At 44.4% G+C, this 25,324-nt stretch overlaps 1 protein-coding gene across 4 annotated transcripts; it reads left to right on the top strand.

Moving 5' to 3' along the window:
• Positions 1–1,852: 1,852 nt before the first annotated feature.
• Positions 1,853–24,680, top strand: RUNDC3A (RUN domain containing 3A). Of its 4 annotated transcripts, none has more exons than XM_077252519.1 (11): positions 1,853–2,186; positions 4,197–4,312; positions 4,737–4,870; positions 5,313–5,398; positions 6,935–7,024; positions 7,114–7,194; positions 7,858–8,023; positions 18,714–18,871; positions 19,911–20,048; positions 21,780–21,883; positions 23,948–24,680. In XM_077252519.1, the coding sequence occupies exons 1-11, from the start codon at positions 2,080–2,082 to the stop codon at positions 24,088–24,090; spliced, it is 1,323 nt and encodes a 440-aa protein (XP_077108634.1). In that variant the 5' UTR covers positions 1,853–2,079; the 3' UTR covers positions 24,091–24,680. The 4 variants fall into 4 exon arrangements, with proteins under 4 accessions (XP_077108634.1, XP_077108633.1, XP_077108637.1 ...); XM_077252518.1 differs by having other exon boundaries at positions 1,856–2,186; positions 7,837–8,023; XM_077252522.1 differs by lacking the exon at positions 19,911–20,048 and having other exon boundaries at positions 1,856–2,186.
• The last annotated feature ends 644 nt before the right edge of the window (positions 24,681–25,324 follow it).

Genomic DNA, 25,324 nt, shown 5'->3' with positions numbered 1-25,324 from the left:
GACTCCATATAACCTCCCTATATCTCCTCCTATTACTCCATATAACCTCCCTATATCTCCTCCTATTACTCCATATAACCCCCTATATCTCCTCCTATTACTCCATATATCCTCCCTATATCTCCTCCTATTACTCCATATAACTTCCCCTAAATCTCCTCCTATTACTCCATATAACCTCCCTATATCTCCTCCTATTACTCCATATAACTTCCCTATATCTCCTCCTATTACTTCATATAACCTCCCTATATCTCCTATTACTCCATATAACCCCCTATATCTCCTCCTATTACTCCATATAACCTCCCTATATCTCCTCCTATTACTCCATATAACCTCCCTATATCTCCTCCTATTACTCCATATAACCTCCCTATATCTCCTCCTATTACTCCATATAACCTCCCTATATCTCCTCCTATTACTCCATATAACCTCCCTATATCTCCTCCTATTACTCCATATAACCTCCCTATATCTCCTCCTATTACTTCATATAACCTCCCTATATCTCCTATTACTCCATATAACCTCCCTATATCTCCTCCTATTATTCCATATTACCTCCTATATCTCCCCCTATTGCTCCATATAACCTCCCTATATCTCCTCCTATTACTCCATATAACCCCCTATATCTCCTCCTATTACTCCATATAACCCCCTATATCTCCTCCTATTACTCCATATATCCTTCCTATATCTCCTCCTATTACCCCATATAACCTCCCCTATATCTCCTCCTATTACTCCATATAACCTCCCTATATCTCCTCCTATTACTCCATATAACCTTCCTATATCTCCTCCTATTACTCCATATAACCTCCCTATATCTCCCCTATTACTCCATATAACCCCCTATATCTGCTCCTATTACTCCATATAACCTCCCTATATCTCCTCCTATTACTCCATATAACCTCCCTATATCTCCTCCTATTACTCCATATAACCTCCCTATATCTCCTCCTATTACTCCATATAACCTCCCTATATCTCCTCCTATTACTCCATATAACCTCCCTATATCTCCTCCTATTACTCCATATAACCTCCCTATATCTCCTCCTATTACTCCATATAACCTCCCTATATCTCCTCCTATTACTCCATATAACCTCCCTATATCTCCCCCCTATTACTCCATATAACCTCCCTATATCTCCTCCTATTACCCCATATAACCTCCCCTATATCTCCCTCCTATTACTCCATATAACCTCCCTATATCTCCCCCCTATTACTCCATATAACCTCCCTATATCTACTCCTATTACTCCATATAACCTCCCTATATCTCCTATTACTCCATATAACCCCCTATATCTCCTCCTATTACTCCATATAACCTCCCTATATCCCCTCCTATTACTCCATATAACCTCCCCTATATCTCCCCCCTATTACTCCATATAACCTCCCTATATCTCCTCCTATTACTCCATATAACCTCCCTATATCTCCTCCTATGACTCCATATAACCTCCCTATATCTCCTCCTATTACTCCATATAACTACCCTATATCTCCTCCTATTACTCCATATAACCTCCCTATATCTCCTATTACTCCATATAACCTCCCTATATCCCCTCCTATGACTCCATATAACCTCCCTATATCTCCTCCTATTACTCCATATAACCTCCCTATATCTCCTCCTATTACTCCATATATCTCCTCCTCTTACCTATGCCTTTACCTCACCCCATGTAATCTCTCCCTATAGTGGCAGTCCCCATGTTGCAGCACGGTGGGTGTGCGCTCCTGTCTGCAGGGTCCCTCATTGCTGGCTCTATTGTCCTTCCCTCCATCGCTGTACCCTGACGCCCCTCCCCCTCCCGGTGACGTCACTGGCAGGCTCAGCTTCAGCACCAGGGACAGCAGCCTCTCCCCATCCTTCTCTGCTCCGCTCCTTCCATCCTCCTCGCCCATAGGAGGGGGCAGAGAGCCACCACAGGCCTGCAGGAGAAGGTGGGGAGGGGTCCTGGCTGCTAAGGAGAAGCCTGCAGGCCTGCTGGTGGTCTGGAGCAGTCCTTTGTGGAGATAGGGAGACTGTTTTTTCAGCTTTGCATGGAACCAAGCTTCATTCAGTCGGCCATGGCTTTAGGCTTGCCATCCAAGAAGGCTTCATCAAGAAACATTGCTGTGGAGAGGAAGAACCTTCTGACTGTGTGCAGGTTAGAGCTGGGACACCTGGGGGCGCTGCGCTGTGGACAGTTATGTGTTAATGTAATATTACATATTTGGGAGATGATCGGGGGGTGGGATGGCTTATGGGACTGCAAATATGGCTATTGGAATTTACAGGGCTGAAAGTGTGGGTGTACGGTCACAAGGTGAAAGGCAAGGGGAAGGGTCCTCCATGGCCCATCTGTGTGATGTCTATGTGGATAGCAATGGGTTAATGCCATTTGGTTGCAATGATTGGGGCTCAGTGTGCATGGGAGATGGGAACAGGAAGTGATATCACGGCGGAGGACTGAGTCAGAAGTGGCCGGATTTACAGTATATGGGTATTTATGGGGCGTGAAAGCGGAGGAGGTAGTCATTAACCGTATGGTGACCATATACTTGTGTGAATATGGGCATCTGCGTGGTGCCACCCTGCTGATATCGCACTGCCCCCTATATCCGATACCTGGAGCTCCAGCGGGTTTATAGTGGGCATTCTGAGGCTCTACCAGTTTATTGGTTTTGTAGATGTCCCATTTAAAGTGCACCTGTCCCAAAAATGCAGTCACTTCATGGTGTCCATCACTGATTGTAGATGTTCCACCAGAGACGGATTTCCTTATATGTAATTAAACTAGTTAGTGTCAGTCAAAGAGGGACATTCAAGGCTGAGAGATAATTGAGTGCCACATTCATTGCCCCCCCCCCCAGAAGTGACACTCTGACCCCCCATCACCGGTTTGATGACAGCCAAATCTTCCTCACACAACGCACACCGAAACCTAGTGCCCACCTCCCTAGAGGCTGTATACTTGCACCCAAAAGTTCCCAGGTTACCCACATGCGGTATTCCCATATCAGGCACTATCACTCTGTTGCATCCAGCTTCATCCCCCCATCTGACTAACAGTGCCATCGTATCTCAGCTGACTATATTTCTTTCCTTCGTCTCCCCACCAGTATATGTACATCCAGATCTGCTCTTCTGTGCGAAGCTATTTACAAAAGTCACTACCTGGAGACCTTCTCTTCATTGCTGGCTGCTAGACATGGTGCTAGTACACCAAGCTGTCATACAGCCACGAGCCACAAGTTTGGGACCCCTGATCTATTGAATGGGTGGTAGAGTTAATGGACCCAATTACATCCTCTAGATGAGAACTATGATGGAATCTGTAACATTCCCTAGTGTAGGGAGCAATGCCAGTGGTTAATTGCCATTAAAGCCCCCATACACCAGCCAACTATCTGTTGTGTGTGGTGGCCACCCAAATCAGAAGTATGACAATTATGAAGACTTTGGGAAGATGGGGCTGTTAAGTCCAATTTCCTTTTTTTCTTTGCAATTTGAGGAAATAAGCCACTGAGACATGTTTGATAATGTCTTTCTTCCCTCTACCTAGTAAAATTACTGTCCTGTGTGTAGGGGCGTTAGTAGGGGCGACTGTCTTCTGATAAACGTTTGGACAGATCTTATATGTATGGACAACTTTAAAGGGACTGTCAGCACAGAATGAATGTTAATACCAAGGAGCTCGGTGCATCATGGCACGGTCAGTCATATAAGTGCACCTCCCCACCTGCTTGTTTTCTATCTACCTCATCCTTCATCATCTTTGGTTGACAGCTCTGGCTTCATAGAGCCAGAGAAGGTCAGGGATAGATGGAACCCAAGAAGATGGGAAGATGTATACAAATGATTGGCCCCGCCATGAAGTACCGAGCACCTGTACTTGGTTTGAACAATCATTCTGTGCTAACAGAGTCCCTATAAAGGGTCTGTCTGGCATAAAAGATTGAATGCATATCTTTTGGATGTGCCATCACTATCTGTTAGGTGGGTGTCTACCTGCAGCGTGTCCATGCTGATCGCTAGAATGAAATAGTGATTACAGTGCTTGGCTCATTCTGCTACCTCATGAGACCCTGTTCAATATTTGATTGACTCAGATTATGGAAGACGTCTGTGGCCATCAATCAATGTTCACCCTACTATTGTATATCCATCTTCCTAGGTTCTCGGTGAAGACCCTCCTGGAGAAATATACGGCAGAACCTATTGATGATTCCTCAGAAGAGTTTGTGAACTTTGCTGCAATTTTGGAACATATCCTGAGTCATCGATTCAAAGGTGAAGAAAGAGGCGTGAAATGGATTATGGGAAGCAAAGGAGATAAGATGGGACAATAATAATAGTCCATGGGCTGAAGCCGTTGCCCAACTAAACCCAATTGAAGCCTCTGAATTAGTGACTGGTGTCTGAATTTCATGATACTTCCTTACAACTTAGGTGGCACTTTTTCCTCAGTCTTTTGTATCCCCCTTTCCTTTATATTTTGTCACCCAAACTAAGACTTTGGTCTCTATAGGGCTGACTGTGAGATCAACTGAAACCCAGGACCTTCGGCTTCATGACCCTAATGCTTTTCCCATAGAGAAAATTTGCACATAATCCAATAAGATCACAGTAGTGGAAAAACAGCAGCACTCTAGTCCATGGCCTTGGCTGCAATCATTTTTGTTGCATTGTTGTCTAATTTTTTCTTTTTTTATAGGCCATGTTAGCTGGTTCAGCACGGATGGGCAGAGAGGATTCTGGGATTATATTCGAATCGCTTGCAGCAAAGTGCCCAACAATTGCATTAGCAGTATAGAGAATATGGAGAACATTAGCACGTCAAGAGCAAAGGTCAGTAGTTGTGTCAGCACCTTATTGGGTGCGATGAAGACCTTTATGTGCAGATCAGTGGTCATGTTACAGATGGAGAGCAGTGAGCGACATCAGGATCATTTAGTAACGGTCATTTGTGCCACTAGATACACTTGGTAGCCATTCAAAACAATAAAAGTCAGGTTTACTGCACCAGGGGGAACTAAAAGGTGGCATGTTAACCATACATTAAATGACTGTGCCCATCTCAGGCAGTAATTGCATAGCCACAGGACATGCCACATGTGACTGATAGATGCAGATGCCACCTCTGATACATGCACCGATCTATAGAACAGCTGTCCTGAATGGGCATGTGAAGGCACATGCATGGCCACCTCTCCGTATATAGAGCTGTGAGATGGAACCTGGGGATGGTGGAGATTCATGTCTATATCCTTCTCTATTATATGTGCTCTAGGGCCGGGCCTGGATCCGTCTGGCACTTATGGAGAAGAGACTCTCAGAGTACCTTGTGACCGCATTAAGAGACACCAGGACAACCAGGTGAGTAACAAACGCCATCTATAATTCATAGGGTTTTTTTTTAAGGTTGAAGGTGGACTTGAAGGGGTATTCCCATCTCCAAGATCCTATCCCAATATGTAGTAGGTGTAATAATAATAATATTAGCAAATACTTCCAATTAGGAATATAGTATAGATTTTCTGATTCGCTATATCGCTTACCCCATATGTAGGGCATTGCAGGACCTTACATATCAATGGTTACGACCACTAGCAACTAGCTTGTTAGCTGTCACTATACTAGTGGTCGTAACCATCAATACCTAAGGTCCTGCAATGCCTGCACATGAGAAGTGAGTTATAGCGAGTCAGACAAACTATACTACATTTCTAATTGGAGTTATATGCTAATATTATTATTATTATACCTACTACATGATTGGATTGGAGTGTGTAGATGGGAATACCACTTTAAGTCCATTGGGTTCAACCTTTAGCCTAACATGTTGATCCAGAGGAAGTAAAAAACCCCATGGGGCAGATAATGGGGGAAAACTCCTTCCTGACTCTACATACAGCAATCACACTAGTTCCCTGGTGTCCCATCACAGAATGTAGACAATGATCAGATTTGCTTTGTTCATGTTTCTTGTACAAATTACTTTTTCTTTCGATTTTCACCTTATTGCCTTAGTGCATGATGTAAATTTGGCCCAACTGGAATTAAATAGTTTTGATTCTTTCTATGTCTTCAGCATGCCTCCAGCCATAATTCAGATCTACTACTAGAGGCACAAGTTGAAGCTTTGAAGCCCCAACTCAAAATCTGTAATAGTGGATCCATGTGTCCTTTCTGATACTGTTGTTTTCCTATATGGCAGATGGGCTTTGAATCCTTTCCGGCACTACAACTTAGGTGCAACTGCAACCTCGGGCCCCCATGTAGCGTTGTCTCTGACTACCACTATTTACAGCCACAGGGACCTTAAACAGCGCCACATTGTGAGGTTCCAGATACAGCAGTGAAAACATCAGCTTCCCTGACTCCCATGAAGTGCAACTGGGAGATTGGGGTTACTTGCCTTGGTTAATTCTAAGGTGGTAAATACTAAATAAAATCACCTATTTGCACCAATTGTACAATCATAGCCTGTATAAAAGCAGAGGCAGTGAGCGCAACAGCCATTTTGTAATGTGTTAATCAGTCTGGAGAATGAGAGGACGTCATAACTCACAGTTTAGCATTGGAGACAGGGAGAAAATGTTTTAAAGCACTAAATAAACATTACAAATAGTGTGTGATAGTGCAGCAATGAAGTACAGCATATATCCAATTATGCTGAGCTTACTTTGACATTACTAAGGTTGTGTTTGCATTAAAGAGCTTGAAAACAGTTTAATACAGTCCTAGGAGACCTCAGAGCATTACACACGTGCCTTCAGGGCATTTGGAGGCTTTGTTGTACTTGCGATTTGTGACAAATTGTACTGCTGCAAATCAAATTTAGTTGTTTTTTTTTTATAATCATCCCTACTGCCCAATCATTCAGATAATAGAGACACCTACTTTTTGCAGGAGGTTTTATGATGATGGGGCCATCTTACTGCGTGAAGAGTCGTCAGTCCTCACAGGGATGCTGATAGGATTGAGCGCCATTGACTTCAGGTAGAGAATATTATAATGGACATAAGTAGTTCTCCAATTCTTTCTTCAGTCTTTTGGAATAAAATGTCTACTCCCTTATATACCCATAGCTTTTGCTTGAAAGGGGAAGGCATTGATGGGAAGACCCCGGCTGTCATAGATTATACCCCATACTTGAAATTCACACAGAGGTTAGTATGAAAGTGCACATTTGGTGAATGTATTGTGTATGTATGTTTTTCAAGGGTTTAGGTAAGATTAAAAAAAATGACTGCTTTCTCCATATAATGGCGCCACTATTGGCCATAGGCTATGTCAGGTATAGCAGTCCATTCTTTTTCAATTGAATGTAATTGAGCTGCAATACCCGAATCAGCACATAAACAAGCATAGTGCTATTTCTGGATGAAAGCATCCATGTTTCGAGCAGCACGGTGGCTCAGTGGTTAGCACTGCAGCCTTGCAGCGCTGGGGTCCTAGTTTCCAATCCCACCAAGGACAACATCTGTAAGGAGTTTGCATGTTCTCCCAGTGTTTGCGTGGGTTTCCTCTAGGTTCTCCGGTTTCCTCCCACACTCCAAAGACTGATAGAGAATATATGTTGTGAGCCCCAATGGGGACAGTGAAGATAATGTCAGTAAAGTGCTGTGGAAGTAATGACGCTATATAAGTGAGTAAAATAAATAATACAACCGTATAGAAGTGTTCTTCCACTATGTATAGTGTATAGACATCTACAGATTATTCTCTTCTTCCACTATGTATGGACGTGTACAAATTATCCGCTTCTTCCGCCATCTATAGATAAGTACAGATTATAAACCTTTTCTTAGTTCTTCTCATGGTTTTCCCAGTTATGACTACCTGAGCGAGGAAGAAGATCGAGAGAGTGTAGGTGGCAGTAGCAGTGAAGACAGCTCCCCAGAACACCCCTATTTGCCTCTTCTCACCGATGAGGAGAGCTGGTACAGCAAGTGGCGTAAAATGGAGCAGAAATTTCGTATTGTCTATGCACAAAAGGTGAGTGATCTTTTATAATGATAGTACTGTATATCAGTGAGTGTACCCAAAAAGTGCAGTTACACCAGAACTTAGTCAAACCCTCCCATCCATAGGATATTGTGCCATGGTAGTGGGCAGTGACACTGCTATAAGGTCTAGCTGCCAACTAAGGTCAGTTGCACTCACAGGAAGGGGTGTAACTATAGTGGGTACAGGGGTTGGAGCCTAGAGAAGCCGAAAACATTTGTTTAGGTCCAATGCTATTGAATACCCACGATATTTAAGCACCCTGTTGGAGATTTTTGCATTGGTGCCTACATGCTACGCCACTGCTCATATGTTTGGGCAATAGAAGGAGAGCTTTAAGTAGGGCAGGAGGATAACCTAAAATAGCGTCACACTTTTTATGCCCTAAACATATTTGCAATGAAGTGGGGCTCGATTGTAAATTCTGCAGTCACGACCCTGTTCCTTGATACACCACTCTCCTGGCCAATCGGAGTAAAATGATTCTTGATGGGATCATCTGATGACGTCATCTTCTTGCCAGAGTTTTTATTAGTGCCTATTAACATCAAAGGGGTGCCACCTTGTTAGTGGCTTTCCACTCCAGCTCTGGTGGACATGCCCACTAATTTCCAGCTGTCGGGGAAATATATGGCATCCTGAAATTCCCCGTAGTAATGACGGTTGGGGATTTGATTGAAATTGATGGACATGTGACATTTTTTCAACCATATTACGCTATTTGAAGTCAGGAGTCTTCACTGTTGTGAATACGTGCTTAATTGTGAATATATGCTTTGAATGTACTTGGGCTATTTTTTTTCTCATTTTGTTTTTATGGCTTTTTTTGTTGCATTTTTATGATTTTGAAGTCAGCCTTGTGCAGTCAATGGTCTAGTTCAGCGATTGCTGGTCTGATGTCTTATTTCTTACTTTTCCATTTCATTATAAGATCAATAGAGACATAAGTTAATGTGTTGGAATTCAAATCAATAAGGAAATGCTGCTGTGAAGCGTCTTATTGATGACTGGGGTAGTGATGACTGATGTGGTGTCCTGTCTACGGTAGATGATATAACCAACGTGTTCTCTCATTACCGGAAATGCTTCTGCAGACCGGGATGACTGATTTTTTTCTGGACTAAGAGGAGGTCATTTAATCATCCCATTCTTACAATATAGCTGAGGCCATTGAAAATTCCTGTAAAGGAGTGGTCAATTATGCCGATCTCCGGGGTAATTTATCATCCTGTCTACACCAGTTTTCTGTTATCAAAAATTAATAACATTTATCTCTAAAATTGTGGCTTTCTGCCCTGATTTTGCCCCTATTATAAAAGGGGACACGTTTTGGTGAAAGCTTGTCTACCGCAACATAACAAGTTTTCTATAATGTTCACCATGGAACTGATGTGTATTGTAACTATAACCCTATAACTTGGATTTCTTTTTGGGGGGCATGGAAAGCCCATTAAATACTGAAAATTCAGTGCACCTCACCTATTTTCCAGTCTTAATAAGTTTTCTCCAATGAAGTTACAGATCAAGGCACACATACCCAAATTGCAGCATCTTCAGACATGTGCCCCAAGCTCAGTGATGATTGGTTATTATCCTATGATGGCAATCATCATTGCGTCCTCTTGTAACCCATAAACAGTGCCTTGTGTTACACCCAAGGTGCCTGATTCATCGGGTGACAATGAAGAAAGTAACCCTTGAAAGACTGTTACCTTTGGGGTAGAAGGTGGGCAGGATTGTCTGATGTGGCTGGTTTCAATTTATATTCCACCACGATATTGTGGAAAGGTTATCCACAGAGTTCTGGGAATATTGGAGGAGACACTGGGGATACCATTTTTGATAATAGGGGACTTTAACAACATTCCGGACGCACACTGGGATAGGGGGAGACGAGAGCCGTTGAAGTCGGGTGGTAATTGCACACCATTTGGTTCCGTCCTGAGGGAAACTGCTCTTCATGATTTATGGAGGATTTCTCATCCTGGGGTGTATAAGTATTCCTGTTTTTCGTCCTCTTTCGCTTCTTTGTCAAGAATAGATCTGGACTTGGGCAATTCACAGATGTTGGGCCTTGTAGGGGAGATAACGTATATGGCTAGAACAATATCTGATCATTCCCCCATGAGTGTGATACTTGAGGGTGTGGGATCCTTGCCTGCTAGGGGGTGCATGTGGAGGCTGAATCTGTTCTGGCTACACCTTATTGATTTAGATGGACACATAGGGGGGGAAATTAAGGAATATTTTAAAATTAATGCTGGGCCGGCCTCGGTATTGACGGTATGGGAGGCCATGAAGGCCTATTTCAGAGGGCTCTGTATTAAGGGGATATCCCGAATCAAGGCAGAAACAGGCAGGAAGGATCGGATGTTGATAAAAGAGTTGGAGGAGGCTGAGGAGGCATTAATTAACGATCAATCCCCAGAGGCACAGGGAAGGTTAAAGGTGGCGCAGAATAGAGTATGTCTGATGGCAATGAAAACAGCGGAACGTAGAAGAATGTTTCAAACTGCCAAACACTTTGAAGAGGGGGACAGGGCGGGCCATCTCCTTTCCAGAATAGTGACGGCGCAGAGAGATTCCACACATATAGTCGCTTTGAAGGGAAGGGATGGGAGGGAGCACACTGGTTGCAAAGCAATTTTGGAGGTGATGACGGAGTATTACTCGGATCTTTATAAATCATGGGTACAGCCAACGATGGAGGAGGTGGATGGTTTCTTGACAGGGGTACAGCTTCCCAGACTCTCAGTGGCCGATCGGGGACTTCTCGAGGAGCCGTTTAATTTGGAGGAGCTTGACGCCGCATTGGTCTCTATGCCCAATGATAATGTCCCGGGGGTAGATGGGATCCCGGGGGAGGTGTATACAAAATATAAAGAGATACTGCTTCCTGCCTTATTGGAGGTGTATGCTGCTGGTCTGGTGGAGGGGGAGCTGCTGAAGTCCATGCGGGAGGCAATAATTGTTGTACTGCCAAAACAGGGTAAGGATCCGAGGGATCCAGCTTCGTATCGCCCAATCTCGTTATTAACGATAGATATCAAAATCTTGGCCAAGATGTTGGCTAATCGTCTTAACAAGGTGATAACAACACTAATATACCGGGACCAGTCTGGATTTATGCCCAATAGTTCTACAGCGTGTAATCTTTGACGACTGTTTCTCAATATGCAGGTAAAGGCAGATAATGTGGGTCGGAGGGTTGTGGTGTCTTTAGACGCCGCTAAGGCGTTTGATAGTGTGGAGTGGCGGTGTTTGTGGGCGGTCATGAAGGCTATGGGTTTTGGTGAGAGATTCATACGTTGGGTGCAGCTGATGTATGCGTCTCCAAGAGCCAGGATACGGGTGAATGGAGTCTTGTCGGGGGATTTCCCTTTATATAGGGGAATGCGGCAGGGGTGCCCCTTGTCTCCTCTGCTGTTTGCAATTGCTGTTGAGCCCTTGGCGGTGGCAATACGGAGGGACAGGGACGTAAAGGGGTTTCGGTATGGAAACTATGAAGAAAAAATAGCCCTGTACACTGACGACGTGTTATTGTTCTTGGAAGATGCACAGGAGTCTCTGGGGGCCGCTATGAACAGTATTTCTAAATTTGGGTCTCTTTCCGGATTATCTATTAATTGGGAGAAGTCTGTGTTGTTGCCCATGGACGCGGCGGCTCCTCTGACTCTTGACCCTGGGGTTCCCTTAAAGGGAAGGTGCCACCAGTTTTCTTGTAGTTTGTTTTTTTGTGAAATTAAGCTTAAAATAGTAAATAAAATGTATTAATGCAATGTTTGCACTGTTTGCAAACATTTCTATATGAAAAATATTATATATTTTCTTACAAATATATATATTGACCACTAGGGGGAGCTTTTTCCGTTTTAGACCTCAAGCAGCTATAGTAAGACTTACCAGCTTTACTGTTAGCTGGAAAATCTGGGCAGTAACTGCTGACATCAGCATTTCCCTCCCCTTTTGGGTGGTCTAATATCCCTGGGGCAGAATGAAGAGCAGCATCACAGGGCAGAGCCATTTTGTGTGTGATTGCCCTGTGATCTGCTATCACCAGCAGTTAGTGCATCAGAAGCACAGTTAGTTTATGTGGTGTGTATGGAGCAGCATTGTCTGTGCAGAGCTGTCTGTGACTCATCCCTCAGTAAGATAAGCAGGAGCTCCAGGTCTGCAGTGAATGGCCAGGCATTGTGGAGGGAGGGGAGAGAGACATTGTATGGCAGAGACAGGTGTCAGGTGTCACCTCTCTCTGCAGGCTGGGAATGGAGCTCCTGTGATAGAGAGTAAGTGGAGCTTGGCAGATAGCACTGGGCTATAATAAAATGGCAGCTAGTCACACCTACAGCAGTGAGTTGTGCAGCCCACAGAGGCGTGCCCAGCTCACTGCTAACACCTCTCCAATGTTAAAGATAGGGTCCTCGCCGGTCTATTATCTCCTATGTCAGTGATGGGCAACCTTTTGAGCTCGGTGTGTCAAAATTCGCCAAAAAACCGAGCATAACTTGGGTGGTGTGTCACCTTGATAAAAAAACATAATTTTGCGACATGTATAGTTTAAATAACAAATATGTATAATTAGAATTAACTTACCTGCTTAGTGACTTCTTTGTTCATCTGTCAGTTGGTTTCTTTTGTTGGTCTTGCTATTATTTAACTTGTGTGGGGTGCCGTGAACTAAGATAAGTGAGGGGGAGGGGGAATTCTTCCAGTGATGGCGAACCTGTGGCACTCCAGCTGTTGCAAAACTACAATTCCCATCATGTCTTCACAGCCAAAGCCTTTGCTTTGAATGGCCAGCCATGATGGGAATTGTAGTTTTGCAACAGCTGGACTGCCACAGGTTCGCCATCACTGATGCCTCCCTCTCACTTATCTCAGTAATGGCCAATGACACCCCACAGTTCACTGGATGATGGTTGCTGTAGTAGTCACAGGGCCTCCAGACAGCAATCACAGGGCCTGAGTCCAGACAGCAATCACAGGGCCTGAGTCCAGACAGCAATCACAGGGCCTGAGTCCAGACAGCAATCACAGGGCCTGAGTCCAGACAGCAATCACAGGGCCTGAGTCCAGACAGCAATCACAGGGCCTGAGTCCAGACAGCAATCACAGGGCCTCCAGACAGCTATCACAGGGCCTGAGTCCAGACAGCAATCACAGGGCCTGAGTCCAGACAGCTATCACAGGGCCTGAGTCCAGACAGCAATCACAGGGCCTGAGTCCAGACAGCTATCACAGGGCCTCCAGACAGCTATCACAGGGCCTGAGTCCAGACAGCAATCACAGGGCCTGAGTCCAGACAGCAATCACAGGGCCTGAGTCCAGACAGCTATCACAGGGCCTGAGTCCAGACAGCTATCACAGGGCCTGAGTCCATACAGCTATCACAGGGCCTGAGTCCAGACAGCTATCACAGGGCCTGAGTCCAGACAGCTATCACAGGGCCTGAGTCCAGACAGCTATCACAGGGCCTGAGTCCAGACAGCTATCACAGGGCCTGAGTCCAGACAGCAATCACAGGGCCTGAGTCCAGACAGCTATCACAGGGCCTGAGTCCAGACAGCTATCACAGGGCCTGAGTCCAGACAGCTATCACAGGGCCTGAGTCCAGACAGCTATCACAGGGCCTGAGTCCAGACAGCTATCACAGGGCCTGAGTCCAGACAGCTATCACAGGGCCTGAGTCCAGACAGCTATCACAGGGCCTGAGTCCAGACAGCTATCACAGGGCCTCCAGACAGCTATCTCCTCAGGCCTCAGAAGTGCAGCCTGGGACTTCTGGTCGGTGCAGCCTGGGACTTCTGGTCGGCGCAGCAGGGAGCAGCGCAATGTCGCCCAAACAACACAGATCCGACGCAGAGGCCTGGGACTTCCGGGAGCTGCGCCTGGCCTACCGGAAGTCCCAGGCCTAGACGCTCTGCACCGGAGCTCTGTTGTTTGGACCCACAGACCTCCTGCATGGCATCCGATCCGATAAAAAATCAGATCGGATGCCATTGTTTAGCATTCCGATACCGCAAGTATCGGGTATCGGCCGATATTTGCTGTATCGGAATTCCGATACCGAGATCCGATACTTTTGTGGTATCGGGTATTGGTATCGAAACAACATTAATGTGTGTAAAATAAAGAATTAAAATAAAAAATATTGCTATACTCACCTCTCCGACGCAGCCTGGACGTCCGCGAGGGAACCGGCAGCGTTGTTTGCTTAAAAATCGCGGTTTTCCTTCCTTACTTGAAGTCCCGGCTTGTGATTGGTTGCGTGCCGCCCATGTGACCGAGACGCGACCAATCACAGCAAGCCGTGACGTAATTTTAGGTCCTTCAGGATTTTAAAATTACGTTCCGGCGTTGTGATTGGTTGCGTGCGGTCACATGGGCGACGCAACCAATCACAACGCCGGAACGTAATTTTAAAATCCTGAAGGACCTAAAATTACGTCACGGCTTGCTGTGATTGGTCGCGTCTCGGTCACATGGGCGGCACGCAACCAATCACAAGCCGGGACTTCAAGTAAGGAAGGAAAACCGCGATTTTTAAGCAAACAACGCTGCAGGTTCCCTCGCGGACGTCCAGGCTGCGTCGGAGAGGTGAGTATAGCAATATTTTTTATTTTAATTCTTTATTTTACATATTAATATGGTTCCCAGGGCCTGAAGGAGAGTTTCCTCTCCTTCAGACCCTGGGAAAGAAGCAATTTCTATGGGGCCGCGGCCGGCGGCCGGCGTGTCACTGAAAATGACTACGCGTGTCAGCACTGACACGCGTGTCATAGGTTCGCCATCACTGGACTATGTCCATGGGGTGCTGTAAAATGACACTGTTAGTGCCCTGCTACTGCTGCAAAACCAAGATGTCAGCCCCCAGTTCCTTCTTTAAACACATATAACACACGAAATCTGTTTCACATGCATTTAAAACTTGGTTATAGCAGCATGTTATGCTACATTACAGTGATTTATTAATGATCTACAAATGCGGTACCTTACCTTTAAGAGTAGTACATGAGTTTAAGTATCTGGGCATTGTGGTTTCGGACAAAACAGAGGACTATGTGTGGCTCAACCTGACTCCTTTGCTTGGGAAGTTCCAGCAGAAGATTGGGGCCTGGAAGAAGCTATTTCTGTCGGTCGCAGGCAGAGCCTATTTGATCAAAATGATACTTATGCCTCAGCTCCTCTACATATTGCATAATGCTCCAGTGTGGCTGCCTCAGAGTAAATTTTATAGGCTCAATACTCTATTTAGGGATTTAATTTGGAAGGGTGGACGGGCGCGCATCAAATTGGAACATCTGCAAAGGGCAAAGGATGAGGGTGGTCTGGCGGTCCCCAATCCATGGATTTACTATATAGCATCTCAATGCCAGCACATGGTAGGTTGGGGAGAGCCAGAACAAAGCTCTTCAGCGGGGATAATCATTGAACACGCGATAGGGAAGGGCCCATTGTTGGCCAATCTTGAAGCAGGTAGATTCAGAATTAACCCCCAAAAATTCCCAACAATAGCTATGATGGGGAAATTATGGCAGAAAATTAAGCAATGGAGAGGAGAAACAGAATTTACGAGATATACGCCAATTTGGTTTGAACTTAGGTTGGCAGAGCTCATGAGATTGCAGGGTTCGGTCAGTGGAGGCGCATTGGCATTTGGTTCGTGTCTCAGTTGCTTGATGGAGATGTTATTAAAACATTCGAGACACTTAGGACTGAGTTTCCTTTAACCCAGAAGTCATTCTTTCAGTACCTGCAGTTGAGACATGCCCTAAACTGTCAAAATTAGGTGTCGCTCGTGAATCTGCAGTCAGATAGCTTGTTGAATCTTATTGGGCCTCGGAGGAGTACGAGGGGGTTCATTACCTTGATGTACAGGGGTCTGATGGATACCTTTTTATTGAAGCATCCGTTAAGGATTAAGGAGAAATGGGTGGCGGATGTGGGCCCCTTGTCGGAGTCCCAGTGGGAGTCCATACTTCAATATATCCCCAGGGCTTCCCTGAGTGAGGCTAAAGGTACCTTCACACGAAACGACGCTGCAGCGATAGCGACAACGATGCCGATCGCTGCAGCGTCGCTGTTTGATCGCTGGAGAGCTGTCACACAGACAGCTCTCCAGCGACCAACGATGCCGAGGTCCCCGGGTAACCAGGGTAAACATCGGGTTGCTAAGCGCAGGGCCGCGCTTAGTAACCCGATGTTTACCCTGGTTACCAGCGTAAAATGTAATAAAAACAAACAGTACATACTTACATTCGCGTCCCCCGGCGTCCGCTTCCTGCACTGACTGACTGAGCGCCGGCAGTAGCAGGGCACAGCGGTGACGTCACCACTGTGCTGTGCTTTCACTTTCACTTTGCGGCGCTCAGTCAGTGTGGGAAGCAGACGGCGGGGGACGCATGTAAGTATGTACTGTTTGTTTTTTTTACATTTTACACTGGTAACCAGGGTAAACATCGGGTTACTAAGCGCGGCCCTGCGCTTAGTAACCCGATGTTTACCCTGGTTACCAGTGTAAAATATCGCTGGTATCGTTGCTTTTGCTGTCAAACACAACGATACACGGCGATCGGACGACCAAATAAAGTTCTGAACTTTATTCAGCGACCAGCGATATCACAGCAGGATCCTGATCGCTGCTGCGTGTCAAACTAAACAATATCGCTAGCCAGGACGCTGCAACGTCACGGATCGCTAGCGATGTCGTTACAAAGTCGTTTCGTGTGAAGGTACCTTAAGAGGGTGTCACAGTTATACCTGGTGTATAGGGTGTACAGGACCCCGGCATGGATGAGGAAGGCAGGACTGAGAGGTGACTCAGAATGTCCCAGGTGTGGTGAGGAAGGCGCTGATCTGCTACATATGATGTGGTCGTGTGCTCGCCTCCAACCCTTTTGTGTGAAGGTGCTTAACTTGATCTAGGAGGTGACAGGAGTAGATGTGGTGCGTAACCCGCTGACTTGCCTTTTGGGCTGTATGGATGATATTGCTACGGATGAATGTGGAAGGCTGACTATCGCAAGATTGTTGTATGCTGCGAGAAAGCTTATCGCAATGCACTGGTTGGATGAAAAACCGCCAGGGAAAAAGGAATTTATCAACAAGTTAAATTTTATTGTCCTTATGGAAAGAAATATATACAGTAAGAGAGGTCAGAATACAAAATTTGAAAATGTGTGGGGTGGATGGATGGATTACCCAGCTGTGGCGTCTGCTGAGTTACTGCAAAGTAGAATGGGTGTTGTGTAGTTGATTCTGGGGGACTCCTACATGTACAGGTGTGTTTATGTAAAGCTTGTTATCTTTTCTCAAGAGGTGATGCTGTCAGATGGTTGTATTGGATAATGGGCAAGAGATTGGGGGGAGGGAGAGGGGGATTGGTTAGGGGGTAAAGGTACCTTCACACTAAACGACTTTGCAACGATAACGAAAGCGATCCGTGACGTTGCAGTGTCCTGGATAGCGATATCGTTGTGTTTGACACGCAGCAGCGATCTGGATCCTGCTGTGATATCGCTGGTCGTTGCTGAAAGTCCAGAACTTTATTTGGTCGTCAGATCGGCGTGTATCGTCGTGTTTGACAGCAAAAGCAACGATGCCAGCAATGTTTTACAATGGTAACATAGGGTAAATATCGGGTTACTAAGCGCAGGGCCGCGCTTAGTAACCCGATATTTACCCTGGTTACCATTGTAAAAGTAATAAAAAAAACACTACATACTCACCTTCTGATGTCTGTCACGACCCCCGGTGTCCGCGCTGCTGCTCAGAGCTTCCTGCACTGAATGTGTCAGTGCCGGCCGTAAAGCAAAGCACAGCGGTGACGTCACCGCTGTGCTTTAGGGCCGGCGCTTACACAGTGCAGGGAAGCGGACGCCGGGGGACGCGACAGACACGGCAATGTAAGTATGTAGTGTTTTTTTTTTTTTTTACATTTACACTGGTAACCAGGGTAAACATCGGGTTACTAAGTGCGGCCCTGCGCTTAGTAACCCGATGTTTACCCTGGTTACCCGGGGACTTCGGCATCATTGGTCGCTGGAGAGCTGTCTGTGTGACAGCTCTCCAGCGACCACACAGCGACGCTGCAGCGATCGGCATCGTTGTGGATATCGCTGCAGCGTCGCTTAATGTGACGGTACTTTAAGGGTGTTGTTTAGTAAAATGAAAATGTATTATCAGGTCATGTATCCAATGTACGGTATTTGTCTGGAAATTGTATCGGACTGTGTTAATGGCGTGTCATATGCTTTAATAAAAATACATGATTTAAAAAAGAAGGTGGGCAGGATTAAAAGTTTTACCCCGTAATTATTAGCTCACCAAAGACATTTCCTAAAAAGAACATCCTGATCTTTTTCCCCAAAAGATTGCATTTCCTTCACCCAGTTTTCTTAGACATGTATGGACAGTTTGGATGACTGAAATGGCCAACATGGAGGTGTCTGCACAATGACTTTCACCATTCAATGGTTATTCAACCATCATTCTACCTCTGTCTACTGCATATGTCCATCCTTGGTATGAGGCGTAAGAAATGGCAAATTAGAAATGGTAGTAGAAGAGTCCCCAAGAATTTAGAAGGTTCCATTCTGATTTGTGTGAACCTAAAATCCTGAAAATGTTCTTGCAGTACTGACCACCATAATATATCCTCATTGCTGGGAAATCTCCTTAGGGTTACCTGGAGGAGCTGGTCCGTTTACGAGAGTCTCAGCTGAAGAATCTTGAAGCTGAGAATAAGAGGCTGACTCAGAGACTTTCCGAGCAGGTGGAACAGAGTCTACAAGAGAAGCACCAACTGGAGGGAGTCATCCTCGAACTGCAGGAACAGCTGTAAGTGAAACGATCACATGAGAATCACCCAAGTAGAAATGTAATTGTAATAGTGAGGAATGTACTTCTATATCTGTTCCTGTCTACTCCCCCTTCAGATGCTCCATAAAGAATCCCTACATTGACCACTTATTCTATCTAATCTAAGATCATTCACCTTCTCACGTGGCACTTTCTTGTACAAGCCAAGTCTATTGGACTGGCACTTGCTCATGGGACATACTCATGGCAGTTCTGGTTGATCATACACCCCTGATGTAAAGATTTATCCGTGGTAATTCCTGGTCTCAAGACACCTACTTGTCTGCTGCACTGGCCCTTCCTACACATATGCCATAGAGGGGTTGTACAGGTTTGGTCCAGAAGTCATCAGTCACTGTATATGATTGCCGACTGCCGAATCGTGACAGCATGCACTTTTTTCCAGCATTGTTGCTTCTAGTGGTCATGTGCCGACTAGCCGTATCTGACTTCCCTCAATTCACTTCTATGGAGAGATGCCGAGCGCAAGTGACCTCAAGTATGCAAATTGCAAATGTTCGGTCATCTGATGACTCGCTTGCATCGACCACCCTGGGGAATCGATTGGGAAGTCTACACTCTCATAGTTATTGCAGACTTTTATCCTAAACCTGGACAAACTCTTTAATATGGGCTTTATACCCATCAACCACAAATCATTATCTCACTGTATATCCAAACCTACCATTATACTCTTATCATCCATAGACCATGATTACTCACATGAGCATGGAAAAATAAAGTGCATGAACTTTTTTTTGGATGCTGCTATGAAAAAAATGCAAAAACTGTAAAGATGGAAAATCCATCCACAATAGGAAAGTGTGATGTAGGTTCTTCCTGGAAGGGGGAGTTTATAAGCTACATACAGGAATCAATATGGGCTTATTGCTAGAGGTCATAACATGCTACAGAGCCTGCACTACAACACGGCCATAACATACACCAGTCCCTGCCAGACAAACCCATCAGCACTGTGACATTTCATAACTAGAGCATTCTTTCCCTGTAATTCCAGCACTGGGCTACTCCCTTCTGAAAATGCCCCCATGAAACAGTTCAACTCAAGCATTGGGGCCCCTCTGGTAAACCAGTGGCCCTCCCTGGGCACCCTTAATGATAACGAGACATCTGTTAAGCCCTCGCTTTACAGGAGGTAAGACACACACCACAAGACATCTTGAGTCTGAACGTTCATGAAGTATGCACCATATTTCTTATGTCCTGATGTCACTCATCACACTCATTTAAAGGAATCTTCCACTTTTTTTTACATTGCTTTTTCTGTCTGTTTTCCTTAGTTTTGTTTAGAAGATGAAGGTCATATTTATGTGGAATCAAATCTTGCTTAGATGTTTGTATTATGGTAATTTTGGGGGTATTTTAGGACTACTTGCTCCTTGAACCTCGAGAACCATGAATCAGAGACTGGTTCCATGATTACAAGTATCTATCTTAAGCATTTCAGAGAAAACAAGGTGACTAGTCAGAGGTGGTCGGTCCCCGCAGACTTCTCCGTGCTCTGCTTGAATTACCGGTCCCTCCATATGTGTGTATAGGAAGAACTAGGTGAGGAGAAGCCTGTGGTGACCCACCACCCATGTCTAGTCTTCTAAGTCTTGTTGTCCTCTACTCTGCTCAATGTACATGTTCTCTTAAGTTCTTCTGCATTTCAAAGTAATAACTAGATTCCTGTAATGATGGAAGCTGTCTCTGATTTATGCGTGACATGGTTTGGGCAGCAGGAGACCCATATAGGACCATTGATGGTTAAGCATCTGTAGAATAAATGTTTGAATGCTGGGCTCTTACTTCTGGGACCTCCATTTATATGGAGTAACTCATCCCGTGATCACTCTCATGAGTGAGCTGAAATGGCAGCTGAGCAGAGAAAGGAGAAATCGCGATCACAGTGCTTGACTATCTGTATATTTCAGGCAATGATCAGAGAATAGGCAGAAGGGGGCTGTTCTTTCCTTCTCTTGGCTAATGGGCGGTCACAAAAACCATACTTGACAACAGTCCGATTTTTTTTATTTTTATTTTTTGGAGACAGTCCTACAACTTTTAAAAAATATCTAAAAGAAATACTGTCTGTGTTGCCCAATCACAGCACAGCTTTCTTTTCTCAACAGCACAATATAAAATCAAAGCTGTATGTACAGTGATTGGTTGGTATGGGCAACAAAAACAATTTTCATAAAACTTTGCTCTTTATGAGATCTACTGCTGTCACCAAGCAAGATAATGATTATCATGGTCCCTGTTACTAATGACACTGGCTGACATGTCAGACCCTATTCTTCTGCAATACATTCCACTCCTCACATTCTGTTCCTATTCTGTCCACTCATGAAAAGTCATATCAGAATCTTTGAACTGGCAAGAGATCATGGGAGGTTCTTCAAAGATTCTTTCCAGAGAATCCAGTATTAGGATCACCAGTGGTGAGTGACCTATATTCCTTAGACCTGAAACCAATCTAAACTTTACTCATCAAGCCAGTCTCCTCCTAGCTGCCATTAGTGTGTTGGCCGGGCATCCTAAAGGATTCAGCAATACCAAGTTCAGTGAGAAAGCTGGGAGAATGTAAGGTGTTGTGCAGGATTATGGTGCTAGAAAGTGCGCCACACCTTCTAAAGTTTGAGTCTGTTACTGCAACCATGCTCCTTTGAATTGAATGAGCAGAAAGGTAGCTCTATTGGAAGAAATCACAAATGTTTCTTTAACCTTGTACAACCCCTTTTAACTCTGTCTGGATGACCCCATTATTTTCAGGAAGACAGCCAGTCAACTATAATAAGCTACCTCAGAATGTATAAGACCCTTATGAACTGTAAAGCCCACCTGTCTCCTAAGCTGATGTATATAATGCTCTTCTCCACAGACACAGCTACCTGAGCACAGAACATCTGTCTGCTGAGCTTAGTCTGAGCTCCGAATCCCAAAGGGGAGACGCAAAACAGGATGGAGAACCATGGGGTCCAATTGGTAAGAATAATTCTTATGCGCCATTATGGATGTTCTTCATGATGACCTAGTATACTAAGTAATGCCGACATACTGTCTGTATACACAGCAGTGTTAATATAGGGCAGTGTTCCAATCTTTGACTCTCCAGCTGTTGAAAAACCACAAGTCCCAGCATATGACAGCAGCCACAGCTGGAGAGCCGTAGTTTGGAGATCCCTGTTGAAGAGGGTTAGAGGCGTATCCAGGCACCTTGGGTACATTTGAGGATGCTAGTACTATAAATGACTAGTACAAGTCTAAAGACCCTGTTTTGGATGTTCCATCCATACCCAGATATTTAAAGGGGTTTTCTTTAGAACAAAAGTTGATTTTAATCCGTAGATATTGGAATAATAATAACTTCCATAATTGGATGTGTTTAAATAAAATGTTCCTGTGCTGAGATAATCTTATAAATGTGCCCCTGCTGTGTACTGTGTAACGGCTGTGTCTGACCGTACAGGAACATGGTCTGATCGTACCACAGCTCCTGGGCAGGGGTGGAGAAAAAAAAGTATACAGACATTACAGCATGGGATAATAAATGATTCTTTCTTTTTTTGAAGTAAAACATTCTTTAAAATCAGGCAGGAAAATGTTTTACCTCACAAAAAGAATCAGCTGTGATCCCATGCTGTCCTGTCTGTATACTTTTTTGCTCCCTCCCCTGCACAGGAGATGTGGTATGATCAGACCATGTTCCTGTACGGTCAGACACAGCCATTACACAGCACACAGCAGGGGCACATTTATAAGATTATCTCAGCACAGGAACATTTTATTTAAACACATCCAATTGTGGAAATTATTATTATTCCAAGATCTATTGATTAAAATCAACTTTTGTTTGTGGGAAAACCACTTTAAGTGGTGACTGTGGTTTTAATTTTCAGTTTATAAATCAATAGTACACGCGAAAAGAAGCGATTTTATAATATATCTTATCAGAGATATTTGCATCTTTCTTTTCCTATATTGATCTTTCACTTTCAATTCACAGGTAAAATCCGTGTTCAGTGAATACAGATTTTCCATTTGTAACTCATAAAGTTCTATAGAGAGGGGAGGAGGTAGAGGCAGAATTAGACATTCTGCTGCAAGTTCTCCTGAAACCACCGGTACATTTTAAAGTGAGAACTTGCTGCAGAATGTCTAATCCTGCCTCTATCTCCACCCTCCTCCCATCTCTATAGAACATTATAAGCACCAACTACTGTGTCCTATCTCAGTAATGGGAAAATCTGTATTCATTGAATATATACTTTACCTGAGATAGATATATGATCTACATTACAAAGTTGCTTCTTTTTATATGCACTGTCTATGAATACTCGATAAAATTACACCTCCACAAATATTTTTTTACATAATTGGAAATTGGGTAAAAATTACTCTTTCACCCAACTGCGCAAAATCTATGTCCCTAAAATGTTACATTGGATCTCAGATCCTCTCGCCTGCCTCCTCTGAATCATAGTGACATCATTGCCTCTTCAAGGGACAGGTCATAATTTGCTGATCACTGGGCATCCCACCACTGAGACTTCCACCAATCACGAGAACTGGGGTCCCAAGTCCCACTTGTTTGAATGAAGCATTAGTACAGCATGCTCACCTCTACTCCATCCAAAGTCTATGGGACTGATAGCCAAGTACGGAGCAATCTCTATACAAAGTCTATGCAACCAACAGAATGGCAACGCAAGCTTTTGACTGTCAACCAACGCTTCATTAAAATAGGAGACCCAGGACCCCTGTTCTCCTGATAGATGGGACCGATTGGTTCCTAAACACCTTTTCTGAGGGTAGGTGAGGAGTTGTGGTAATGTAACTACCCCTGGACATGTCACTAGTTGCAGTACCGCTTTTCACCACTATCGGCCACAGTAAGCATTTTCCCTAGGCTTCAATGTCACAGCGCCCCCAGATGTAAGTAAGTGGAGCTTTATCTTCAAGGAACGTCACATAATCTATATGCAATTTCCATGGCGGTTAATATAGATGTTGTGTTTGGCTCTTCTAACCTACTTTTCTTGTTCTCAGGTAAGGACCCCACCCCATCTATGTTGGGTCTGTGCGGATCATTGGCATCTATTCCCAGCTGTAAATCTTTGCCAAGCCTGAAATCCAATGAATGCCTTGTCAGTAATAGCAGCGAGACAAGTCCTGCTGGGAGCCCTAGCTGAGGCTTTTTTGCTAGACATTTCCACTCCATATGTCCGAGCTACAAGATAAGAAGCCCAGTCAGATCCAATATACCATTACATGTTCCCATGTATATGCACGGGCTCAGCTAGGACCTCCAATCTTATCATGCCACTTTCTGAAACAGAATATTAATCATACATGAGCGACCTATAGAATAGCACACAACTCCCACTCCGCAACCCAACAGAAGATGAGTAAACTCAAAGATGACTTTTCCTTGCAACCATTTGAGTCATCTACCTCTTAATGGAGTCTTCATAATTCCAAATATTTTATAATTTTGGCACTTCTTAGAGATTCATCCACCATGATGCAAGTGATCAAGTTCCATAACTTCATCCACCAGTTGAAACCTTTTAGAAATTGTTTCGCCCAATATTCCTCCCTCTCACGGCTCATGAATCCGCTGGAGACGATCAACTCATGAACCCTATGAGGGCAGAAGTTGGCTTCGTTCGACATCATCATATGTTATGTATCGTACCACTGGTACAAAACTGTGTTTGTCATGGAAACTGCCTTTTCAGGGGATGCTGTGCAACTCTGTCCATTAAACTGATAAACTGTGTGGGTTTCACCATATTCCTACATTGTGGTTCTGAAACTTTGACTTTACAGTTCTACAGACCACTCAACATAATTATTGGTGGTAAATGTGGGAACCCGTGTCAGGCAGAATATGATGGGAGTTGTAGTTTCACAATAGCTGGGGAGCACTGATTTAAGACTTTACTATCATATCATGGCTGTGTATAAAAGCTGTATGTTTGGAGCCCAAATCAAATAGTTATCTTATTTGTAGGAAAATACATCAATGCAAATAGAGCTTATAGGGGTACTCCAGCAACAAATCAATTATCACTGGTCCACTCGATAGGCGATAACTGTTAGATCAGTGGGGCCCCCAATGGTTACAAGAACTGAGGTCCTGTGTCCCCGTCTAAAAGGCATAATTACAAACTGGGGAATTTTTGGCATCTGCTTCTCGAGCCTGATACAAAATCAAAAACTCATTTGCTCTCATAGACATTATATACAGTCATGGCCAAAAGTGTTGGCACCCTTGAAATTGTTCCAGAAAATTAAGTATTTTTCCCAGAAAATGATTGCAATTACACATTGTTTATTATACATATGTTTATTTTCTTTGTGTGTATTGGAATAACTAAAAAAAAAATGAGGAAAAAAGGCAAGTTGGACATAATTTCATAC

This window comes from Ranitomeya variabilis, chromosome 4 (assembly GCF_051348905.1).
Source record: "Ranitomeya variabilis isolate aRanVar5 chromosome 4, aRanVar5.hap1, whole genome shotgun sequence".
NCBI lineage: Eukaryota > Metazoa > Chordata > Amphibia > Anura > Dendrobatidae > Ranitomeya > Ranitomeya variabilis.
The sequence above is the reverse complement of the archived record's forward strand: the minus strand, read 5'-3'. Positions and strand labels throughout refer to the sequence as shown.